Here is a 10908-nt window from a genome sequence, read left to right as displayed (position 1 = left end):
AGGAAGAGAAGGAGAGGGGAGGAGGGGAGGAGGGAGAAAGAGCCCCGGGGGAGAAGGAGACCAAAAGCTATCAGGTGACCCTGTGAAAACCGAGCTCAGGCTGAGAGTGAGCCAGCGGGGACGGAGGTTCACTGGCTCAGGCCATGGAACGTTCGGAGTCTGTCTGTGGGGAGGACCCTGAACCCTGAACCAGAGAGGAAGGGGTGCCCAGGACACAGGTGGGGGCTCTGATGGCACCAACACAAGCCACAGGACGTTTGCTGATGAGGACTGCGGTGCCAGGCCTCTGCCCACTCCCCAGGTCTGCGTCCCGACCTGCACCCCCGCCTCCCCAGTGACTGGTCCTGGGCGCCATGGAGTCTGCAGCTTCCCTGCGTGTCTCCCTGCCAGACCCCCTGCTCTTCTTCCCCCTCCTTGGCCTCCAAGGCCTGTCTGCACTGGTCTCAGGTAGGGACCGTCTCAGCTGGGGCCGTCTCAGGTGGGGCTGTCTCAGGTGGGGTTGTCTCAGATGGGTAATGTCTCAGGTGGGGCTGTCTCAGGTGGGGCCGTCTCAGGTGGGTGATGTCTCAACTGGGGCTGTCTCAGGTGGGGCTGTCTCAGGTGGATGCTGTCTCAGGTAGGGGCTGTCTCAGGTGGGGGCCGTCTCAGGTGGGGGCCGTCCAGGTGGGTGATGTCTCAGGTGGGGCTGTCTCAGGTGGAGGCTGTCTCAGGTGGGGCCGCCTCAGGTGGGGCTGTCTCAGATGGGTAATGTCTCAGGTGGAGCTGTCTCAGGTGGGGCCGTCTCAGGTGGGGCTGTCTCAGGTGGGTGATGTCTCAGGTGGGGCTGTCTCAGGTGGGGGCTGTCTCAGGTGGGGCCACTTCAGGTGGGTGATGTCTCAGGTGGGTGATGTCTCAGGTGGGGCTGTCCCTGATGGGGCCGTCTCAGGTGGGGCTGTCTCAGGTGGGGCAGTCTTAGGTGGAAACTGTCTCAGGTAGGGGCCGTCTCAGGTGGGTGATGTCTCAGGTGGACGCTGTCTCAGGTGGGGCTGTCTCAGGTGGGGCTGTCTCAGGTGGGTGATGTCTCAGGTGGGGCTGTCTCAGGTGGGGGCTGTCTCAGGTGGGGCCGCCTCAGGTGGGGCTGTCTCAGATGGGTAATGTCTCAGGTGGGGCTGTCCCTGATGGGGCCGTCTCAGGTGGGGCTGTCTCAGGTGGGGCAGTCTTAGGTGGAAACTGTCTCAGGTAGGGGCCGTCTCAGGTGGGTGATGTCTCAGGTGGACGCTGTCTCAGGTGGGGCTGTCTCAGGTGGGGCTGTCTCAGGTGGGGGCCGTCTCAGGTGGGCACTGGTCTCAGGTGGGGCTGTCTCAGGTGGGGCTGTCTCAGGTGTGGCTGTCTCAGGTGGACGCTGTCTCAGGTGGGGCTGTCTCAGGTGGACACTGGTCTCAGGTGGGTGATGTCTCAGGTGGGGCTGTCTCAGGTGGGGCCGTCTCAGGTGGGGCTGTCTCAGGTGGGGCTGTCTCAGGTGGACACTGGTCTCAGGTGGGTGATGTCTCAGGTGGGGCTGTCTCAGGTGGGGCCGTCTCAGGTGGGGCTGTCTCAGGTGGGGCTGTCTCAGGTGGCCACTGGTCTCAGGTGGGACTGTCTCAGGTGGGCACTGGTCTCAGGTGGGGCTGTCTCAGGTGGGGCTGTCTCAGGTGGACACTGGTCTCAGGTGGGGCGCTGCCACACTTCCCTCCATGTGTACTCACACCTTCGTGCACACCAGCATCCCCAGTTGAAAGGCACATAATCCCCAAGTAGCTAAAATATAATTCAAACTTTATCGGAGAGGAAAGGAGAGAGAGAGTGAGAGAGACATCAATGATGAGAGAGAATCGTTGATTGCCTGCCGGGCCCGGACACCCTGAGAGACGGATGGACAGACGCTCTAACACACATTTCTATGGAGAGAGGCTAAGGCACTACTTGGCTGTTGCCATCAAGTACCCTGCTCACCCGCCTCTTGGTTTTTATTGTCACAACAGCTGGAACTAAAATTCACCTCTCGGTTCGATCAGCCAGTGAGTATTCCTGAGGAAGCACCTGCTCCTACAAGGGTAGGTCTTTAAAGACTAAACAGAGAGGATCTGGCAAAAACCCCGGGCTCGGGCGTGTTTGGAAAAGTCACAGGAGGGCTGCCACCTTCGGCAAGGTCCCCTCAGAGGCCCCGGCCTTTCGGAGAACCCTCCTTACGGACCTTCCAACCAAGTCCCGTGCTTCCCCACAATTGGCTGCGCTGGCCGGGCCTCATTCCAATGTTCGTTGTTGTTAATCCTCACGGGAAGGTATTTTTCCATTGATTTTTAGGGAGAGAAGAAGAGGGAGGGAAAGACAGAGAGAAACGTCAACCATGTGAGAGAAACTCATTGATTGGTTGCCTCTTGCATGTGCCCCAATCAGGTCCGGGAAGGAGCCTGCCCTTGGTTGGAATTGAACCTGGGACCCTATAGGGCTGGTGGACGCTCTATCCACTGAGCAACACTGGCCAGGGCTATGTGCATTTCACACTGACAGCAGGTTTCAGTTGGGACTGGCTGGTGGCTACCCTGTTGGACAGTTCCAGTCCCAACCTCCCCCAGGCTGGACTGGACTGGGGGCCAGGACACCCCTAAGCACGGGGTCTGCAGGTGCTCCATGTGGGCCTCTATGTGTTCTGTTCACCAAGCGTTAGCCGCCTAATTAGGTACCCACTAGGTGTCTCTAGCTCCGACCAGCCACAGTGACGGCCCCAGACCCCTCAGCCCAGGAATAGCTGTCCCCGAGAAGAGCCACTTCCTTTTGTTACCGGGACACCCGGGTGGGCTGGGCCGCCTGTCACTGTGTCCAATCAGGAAGGCAGGTTGAGGTCTATAAGGCGTTCACTGAGAAGGCAAGCCCACCAAGCAGACAGGGCGCTTACAAGCATCAAGTGCTGTCTTCCAGCAGGTGCAGGGACAGGAGTGTAAAGGGAGAGGGACTGGGGCGCTGTGTGCAGGCCTGGGGGTCTCAGCCGCCCGCTATTGTCCTTAGTCCCCAGATGATAAGATGGTGCTGATCAGACGGTGCTTTGTCTCCTGGTGACCCTGAGTATGGGCTCTTCTCACTGGACTCAAAGCTGAGTCATTGCCCCAATCACTTGGCACAGGGCTTGGAAAGGAAACTTAAGAAAAACGTAGCCCCCTGTTCACATGTGAGAACCTTACCCCCTATGCACATAAGTACGTGTGTCCTTAGACTTAAAAGAATAGGATTCCTTTCCCGATTGATCCAGCTGCTCTCCCTACCAGGCTGTAGGTCCAGGGGCCGGGGCTCCCCCTGAGCCTGTGCCTCTGTCGGCAGCCCAGTTCACGGTCGTGGGGCCCGAGGAGCCCATCCTGGCCCTGGTGGGGGAGCGCGCCGTGCTCCGCTGCCGCCTGTCGCCGGAGAAGAGCGCCGAGGACATGGAAGTGCGGTGGTGCCGGGGCCGGCTCTCCCCGGCCGTGCTGGTGTACGTGGACGGGCGCGAGCGGCCGGAGGAGCAGATGGCTCAGTACCGCGGACGGACCACCTTTGTGAGAGAGGACATCGGCCAGGGGAGGGTGGCCCTCGTCATTCACAACGTCACAGCCCACGACGACGGCGCCTACCACTGCTACTTCCAGCGAGGCCGGTCCTACGACCAGGCCGCCGTGCGCCTGGTGGTGGCAGGTGCGTCCTGTCGCTCTTAAGAGCTGGACGTTGGACCCCCGGCAGCCCTGTCGGGGGTTTTTGTTTGTTTGTTTTGCTTTGTTTTGTTTTGTTCTTAATATATATATTTTAAAATATGTTTTATTGATGTCAGAGAGGAAGGGAGAGGGAGAGAAAGAAGCATCAATGATGAGGGAGAATCATAGATTGGCTGCCTCCTGCACACCTCCCATATGCAACCCGGGCCTGTGCCCTGACCGGGAATCAAATCATGGCCTCCTTCCTGGTCCATAGGTCGATGCTCAATCACTGAGCCACCGGTAGGACTTTGCCCTTCAACCTTGGAGGACGGCCCCCTCCTTCCCCAGGGCCCAACCAGTGGCTTTGCCCTGCTGAGCTGGGGGAATGGAGTCCTGAGAAGCACAGAGAACACAGGGGATTCTTGAGCAGAGAGAAGGTTTAATCCCTAACGCTTTTAAAAACCTTTATTGTTGAAAACGTTGCATATATCCCCTTTCCCCCATCGACCCCCTCCAGGCCCCCCCTCCCCACCCCAGGCCCCACCACCTACTGTCTGTGTCCATGGGCCATGCACATACGCATACAAGGTCCTTGGTTGATCACCTCCCACCCACCGCCCTTCCCCGCCCTCCCTCTGAGATGCCCTGTTCCGAGCTTCCTAAGCCCCACAGATGATGCTGATGCTCCTTAGCGATCTGAGAGTCTTTATCGAGAACACGCTTCAGAATCAGACTGTTGAGTCTTTATCTGTCCCAGGCCTGGGCTCCACGCCCCTCATCGAGATTCAGGACCACGAGGAGGGGGGCATCCGGCTGGAATGCACGTCGGAAGGCTGGTACCCCGAGCCGCATGCCGTGTGGAGGGACCCGTACGGCGAGGTCACGCCCGCCCTGGAGGAGGCTTACGCCCAGGACGCTGACGGCCTCTTCAGGGTCACCCTGGCCGTGATTGTCACGGACAGCTCCGTGAGGAACATGTCCTGCTCCGTCAACAACACGCTGCTGGGCCAGGAGAAGGACTCTGTGATCTTCATTCCAGGTTAGCTCCCTGCCCTCTGGGGGCCCCGCCGGAGGGCAGCGGGCAGCGTCCTCAGCAGACAGAGCGGAGCCCCAGCGAGGTGGGGGTGGGGAGGGGGCTGCAGTGGGGGGTAGGGGGTGGGGGGTGGGAGGAAGAGGGGGTGGGGGATGGGGGGCTGAGGGTAGGGATTGGGAGATGGGGGGGTGGGGGGTAGGGGGAGCTGGGGGTAAGAAATGGGGGGTGGGGAGGGGGCTGCAGTGGAGGGTAGGGGTGAGGAGTGGGGGATAGGGGGTAAGGGGGGAGGGGGGCTAGGGTAGGGGAGCTGGGTGGGGAGTTGGGAGGGGGCTACAGTAGGGGGTAGGGGGTGGGGGGTGGGGGGTCGGGCGGGGGCTGCAGAGGGAGGGTGTGGGCCCTGAAGAGCTGGGCAGCAGCCGAGCTGAGGCCTCTCCCCACATCACAAGGGGGACACCGGATACTCTCCAGACTCAGGTGTGGGAGTCTCTTTTCTGAGGGTAAATCTGACGTTCGTCCCTGTGGTGGTTCTCTCCCCGAAACAGCCCTGGCCGCACTCACTGGGACTTCTCTGGGCCCCCTTCCAGAACCCTTGATCCCCAGCTCGTCCCCCTTCCCCTGGATGGGGGCCCTGGCTGTGGTCCTGCCTGCTCTGCTCCTCTTCATCATCATCCTCAGCAGCATCTGTCTCGCCAGGAAAGTCCGCAGGAGAAAAGAAGCTCTAGCCCTGGAAAAAGATCTTAAAAATAAAGAGAAAGAAATGGCACGTAAGGACCTGGGGAAAGAACATGTGGGAAAAGAGAGGAAGAACATCTAACAAAAGTGAAGAAGTAGCTGAAACTGGTTTGGCTCAGTGGATAGAGTGTCAGTCTGTGTACTGAAGGGTCCCAGGTTCGATTCTGGTCAAGGGCATGTACCTTGGTTTCGGGCACATCAATTGGGGGAGGAGGGGAGGGTGTAAGAGGCAGCTGATTGATGTTTCTAACTCTCTATCCCTCTCTCTTCCTGTCTGTAAATCAATAAAATACATTTTTTTTTTAAGTGAAGGAATAAAAGGGCAGGTCACCTGGGGGACAGAGAACAAAGAGTTCTGTGTCAGGGCTCGGGACTGTGTCTCCTGTCACACACACACACAAATACACACACACACACACACACACACACACACACACAGCTCCCTTTTGCCTTACTCAGATGTTGCATCCACCCACCTGGCTGCAGAGAGCATCCTGTTGCTGAAAGAAAGCAAACCTCACTGAGCCAAGACAGTCCAGCCACCTGGTCCTACCTCCTTTCTGGGACCTGGCACTTCTGAGAGGTGGGGCAGGGGCGGGGAAAGGAGGAAGGGGGTCCGTAGAAAGATTTCAGGCCTTTGTTTATCATCGGCTTACGGGCACAGAACTGCTCGTGTTGAGGACGTTCCTGTGCTTCTGTTTGTTTTTTCAGAGCAACTTCAAGAAGAATTGCGTAAGTCCGGCATTTCCCGCGTGGCCCTGTGCGCCGTGAGCTTCCTGCTGGCCACGGTCACCGGTCACCGGTCACCAGGAAGCTCACTGTCTGTCCCCTTGCAGGATGGAGAAGAGGCCTCCTGCACGCAGGTGAGCACCGGCCATCCCTCACCTCCTGAGCCTTCCCCCACCAGCCAGCCAAAGGGACGTGTACGCCGAGGGGAACCCGGGGCCACAGGGCGTGGGGGCCTGGGCTGGGGTCAGTTCACTCACAGCATCCCACCCCCACCCAGGGAGGCATCCCAGCTCTTCCCACAGGGAACTCCGGGGCTGGGGTCAACTCTTTGCTTTCTTCCCACCCTTGTTGTTTAAAAAAAAAAAAATGTTTTTATTCATTTCACAGAGAGGAAGGGAGAGAGAGAGAGAGAGAGAGATAGAAACATCAACAGTGAGAGAGAATCTTGGACTGGCTGCTGCCTGCACACCCCCTCCCCCACTGGGGATCGAGCTCACAACCCGGGCATGTGCCCTGACCGGGAATCGAACTGGATCCTCCTGGTTCACGGGCGGACGCTGAACCCCTGAGCCCGCCTGACTGTGCACTGAGGAAACCACCCGTTCCTCCGTCTCGGTCAGTGTGCCTGCAGCTGCTTCGAAAACCAGTTCTGGGAGGGACTCGTGTGTCTCCGAGGGCTGGACCCGGTCCTCGGGGTGAACACTAACATCCGAGGAAATGGCCCTCCTGCCTCCAGCAGGAGCGGGAGGGGAGCCACTCTCCCACCCCGACTCTTTGGTGTCACTCACCCTGACCACGGAGGCCAGGCACGCAGAGCGGACTTCCCCAGAGGGGATGTTTCCGCGGTCGTGACTCTTCAAGCCTGTGATTAACGTGAGCGAGGACACTCCTGGCTGAGACAGTTATAACCGGGGGAGGTGCAGGCTGCGGGAGGGGGGGGGGAGCTGTGGGTGGGGCAGCCAGGGGGCTGCCAGGAGCTGCCGCAGGACATGTCTTCCTGCCCGAAAGTCCTGGTGCTGTACGCAGCCCACAGGGAGCCGGCCGGGGCAAGCATCCACCTGCCTCCCGGGTGAGCTCCTGTGTGATTCCGCACCTTCTGCTCAGAGGCATCAGAGGCCAGGTTTTAGGTGCTTGGCCTTTTCCTTATTGACTGACTGATTGATGGTTAATCCTCACCTGAGGATATTTTCCCACTGACCTGTAGGGAGTGTGAAAGGGAGAGAGGGAGAGGCACATAGATATGGGGGAGACACATCACTGGGGGCCTCCCCATACACGCCCCAACCAGGGCCTGGGGTCCAGCCTGAGCCAAGTACCCGCCCTTGACCAGGATAAACCCGGGACCCTTCAGTCCACAGGCCGAGCTCTGCCCACTGAGCCCAACCCCCCGCCAGGGCTGGACCTTCCCTTTTTAGGTGAATCTCAGAAGTGTCACCATTGGGCCGCCAAGACGGGGAGGGAGGGAGGCATTGTAGCACAATGGAGGTGGCGGGCTCAGACACGAAGGGGGGGGGGGGGTGCTCCTCCTGGGCCAGAGAGGCCCCTGGGCCCAGGCGTGAGGCACAGCTGGCTGGGAACCTCCTCCCCTGGCCAGGCAGCCTTCCGGGGCAGTGGCTTAGGGGCCTTGTCCTCCTGCTGCCCTTTGAGGGAGCCTGGGTCCGTCAGGAGGTCTAAGTGCCAGCGGGTGTCCGGGGAGAAGGCGGCCCTAAGGCTCCCAGGGGGCGGGCCGGGGTCTCTGCGGAGGAAGCCAATAGGAACGTTTCCTGCTAGAGAGTCTGGAGGTCATAGGTATTGAGGAGAAAAGGGGGGCGGGAACCCCAGGATGTGGGGAGGAGGACCCGCTCTGGCAGCTCTTGCACTGGGGCCCAGCTGTCCATCCGTGCAGGTGGGAGCAGGTTGAAGGTTCCCACCCCGGGGCCTGGGATGGGGCCTGGGATTGGGCCGGGATGGGGCCAGGATGGGGCCTGGGATGGGCCTGGATGGAGCCTGGGATGGGGCTGGGATTGGGCTGGGATGGGGCCGGGATGGGGCCTGGGATTGGGCCTGGATGGGGCCTGGGATGGGGCCTGGATGGGGCCTGGGATGGGGCCAGGATGGGGTCCTTAATGGGGATCCCACCGCAGCGAGGGCCGGGCCCCCCCGCTTCTGGGGCCTCGCAGGGACCCCGCGCCTAACCGGCGCTTCCTCCGCAGCCGACGTGGTGCTGGACCCGGACACGGCGCACCCGGAGCTGTTCCTGTCGGCGGACCGGCGCAGCGTGCGGCGGGGCCCGGGGCGGCAGCGCCTGCCCGACTCCCCCACCCGGTTCGACTGCCGGCCGTGCGTGCTGGGCGCGCCGCGCCTGGGCCCCGGGCGGCACTGCTGGGAGGTGGACGTGGGGGACGTGCGCGCCTGGTCCGTGGGCGTGTGCGCCGAGGCCGCGGCGCGGCGCGGAGCTGCGCCGCTGGCCCCGCAGCACGGCTTCTGGGCGCTCGAGAGCTTCGAGGGCCGCTGCCGGGCGCTGGCCTCGCCGGAGTGCGTGCTGCCCGTGCGGCAGCGCCTCCGCCGCGTGGCCGTGTTCCTGGACCACGAGGCCGGCGACGTGACCTTCTACGACGCGCGGGACCGCTCGCACCTCTACAGCTGCCCGCGCGCGCCCTTCGCGGGGCCGCTGCGGCCCTTCGTCCGGGTGGCCTCGGACGACGGTGCCCTGGCTGTCTGCCCCGCGTTCACGGGCTCGCGGGGCCTGCCGGTGCCGGAGGGCGGCCTGGTGCTCCACCGGCCGGGGACCCCGCGCAGCCAGGAGGTCCTGGGAGAGTAGGGGAGCCCCGGACGCCCCTCCCGCCAGCGCGGACGCCCCTCCCGCCAGCGCCCGCTCTGCTCACCCCGGAGAGAGAACCCCCTCTGAGGCCCTCACACCCTCGCAGCCCAGGCCCGGCGCCCCGGGAGGCTGCGGCTGCAGCAGCTGCTCCCTTGCACGGGGCAGGGGCCAGGTCAGCCCCACGCGGCTCCAGCCCAGGAGAGAGGCAGTTCTGGCCTGGAGTCAGGTGACGAGGGAGCATCGAGCCTGAGTGGACCAGACACCCCTGAGTGGTCACCAGACACCGCACCGCGGGCCGGAGTGAGGCCAGCAGGTGCTCCGGGAGCTGAGCTCTCACAGCCACCCTGGAGATCAGGGGTGAGGGAGAGGGACCGGGGGCTGCAGGGGCCCTGGCCCTGGCCCTCGTGTGGCTGAGCCCCCTCCAGAGGGCCCAGGGTCCCAGCACCTGCAGGCCAGCCCCGCCGGCCCGGGTTTGTAGCCTACACAGCGAAGCGCCCCGGCTGAAAGAATGGAAAAGAGGACAGAGGGTGAAAGACGAGGCTCCCCGGGGACTGGGCCTGGCTCAGGTGTCCCGGGCAGGGGCACTTATCCCTGAGAGTGACCGGAGGCTTAAGGCCCCGGCTGCACAGGTGAGCAGTGATCGGGTTCCTCGCGAGGCCCGGGTTCCGGGGCCAGGCCGCTGGTCTCTGACTCCGTGGTCTCAGGATGTCTTTATTCACGGAATGTTATCAAGGCCCCAGAGGGCTTCTGCTCGCTTCTGCTTATTATACAACTGCGAGTATTTATTATATTGGACTGAAACGCTTCAAAGATACATTTGTCCATTGTATTTATCTGACAGTATAAACAGGTTATGGCTAACATCTTGCGCAGTCATTTTTGCGCAAGATGACTTGTTTGCCGAGCAAAATAAACGCTAGTAATGTGTGTGGCATTGTGCACTGTGTTTTGCAAACCTGATGTCTGGCTTTAAGAGACTGGATCCCCACATCTACACACGTGAGAAGGTGCGCAATCTTGGGCAGATCCCAATGAAATACTTGCCACTAATTGTTTCCAAAAGATACCCTGGCAGGAAAGGCTGTCCTCAGTGGGTGAGCCCGGCCTCAGGTCAAATAAAGACCGAGGTTGGAAGGGAGGCTTCCTGGGAGCAACAAACGAGGAGAGTGGGAGCCGCTCCCTGCAGTTCATGCACTGGAGCCATTAAATCTACTGGGAAGGGGGTTTTCAAGGAGAAGAGCCCGGAAAAGGAAATTATAACAAAATGAATTCCCCACGCCGAAAATGAAACCACACAGTGCTTAGCTGGACTTCCGTGTGTTTTTGTTGTTTGTTTGTTTTTAATATATTTTTATGGATTTCAGAGAGGGAGAGGGAGGTAGAAACACCAATGAGGAGAATCATTGATCGGCTACCTCCTGGGTGCCCCACAAGAGGAAAGCAAGGTGAATGAATTCCTGCTCACCCCTAAAAGTCCCTAAGGTTTGTAGTCCCCCATTTTCCTAGAACCTCGTGAATGTAGCCCTGCCTGGAGGGCTCACCCCACCAGGTGGCAGGAAGGGGCTGCAGAAGGGTAGGTTCTGGGGGGAATTCAGGTGCGTCAGACTCCTTGGACCCTCCCTGCAAGCTCACTCTAACCTCACTTCCCTGACTCCTCTGAGGTTCTATCTCCCTTTCACTTTATTCTGGGAATTCTCCATTGCAGCGGCATTCCCACTCAGCCTGGCCCCAGGGTCTTTTCACTCTCCCACCCCCAAGAGTCCCTCTTCCACACAGAAACCCGTCACCATGCCACCCAGGCCTCCTCACTGCCCTGCCGGCACTTCACCTACACAGACTCCAAGGGGCACAGTGCAGATACATTCAGCACTGGCTTGGTCAATCAGCACTGAGGTCATTGCTACCACCATGCCAACCCATCCGTGGGTCCGATC

At 60.8% G+C, this 10908-nt stretch overlaps 1 protein-coding gene across 1 annotated transcript; it reads left to right on the top strand.

The window, feature by feature from the left end:
- Positions 1-80: 80 nt before the first annotated feature.
- Positions 81-8974, top strand: LOC118727442 (butyrophilin subfamily 2 member A2-like). Its single transcript, XM_036453245.2, has 7 exons — positions 81-447; positions 3334-3681; positions 4438-4719; positions 5298-5477; positions 6157-6177; positions 6282-6308; positions 8367-8974. The coding sequence occupies exons 1-7, from the start codon at positions 354-356 to the stop codon at positions 8972-8974; spliced, it is 1560 nt and encodes a 519-aa protein (XP_036309138.1). The 5' UTR covers positions 81-353.
- The last annotated feature ends 1934 nt before the right edge of the window (positions 8975-10908 follow it).

Source organism: Pipistrellus kuhlii, unplaced genomic scaffold (genome assembly GCF_014108245.1).
Source record: "Pipistrellus kuhlii isolate mPipKuh1 unplaced genomic scaffold, mPipKuh1.p scaffold_m20_p_24, whole genome shotgun sequence".
NCBI lineage: Eukaryota > Metazoa > Chordata > Mammalia > Chiroptera > Vespertilionidae > Pipistrellus > Pipistrellus kuhlii.
The sequence above is the reverse complement of the archived record's forward strand: the minus strand, read 5'-3'. Positions and strand labels throughout refer to the sequence as shown.

What these genes read in the sequence shown, in the direction of transcription:
- LOC118727442 (XM_036453245.2), top strand. Translation starts at nt 354, where the DNA reads ATGGAGTCTGCAGCTTCCCTGCGTGTCTCCCTGCCAGACCCCCTGCTC. An exon ending in CTCTGTGATCTTCATTCCAG is followed by an intron (nt 4,720 to 5,297) that starts GTTAGCTCCCTG and finishes GCCCCCTTCCAG; the next exon opens with AACCCTTGATCCCCAGCTCG. An exon ending in AAGAGGCCTCCTGCACGCAG is followed by an intron (nt 6,309 to 8,366) that starts GTGAGCACCGGC and finishes CTTCCTCCGCAG; the next exon opens with CCGACGTGGTGCTGGACCCG.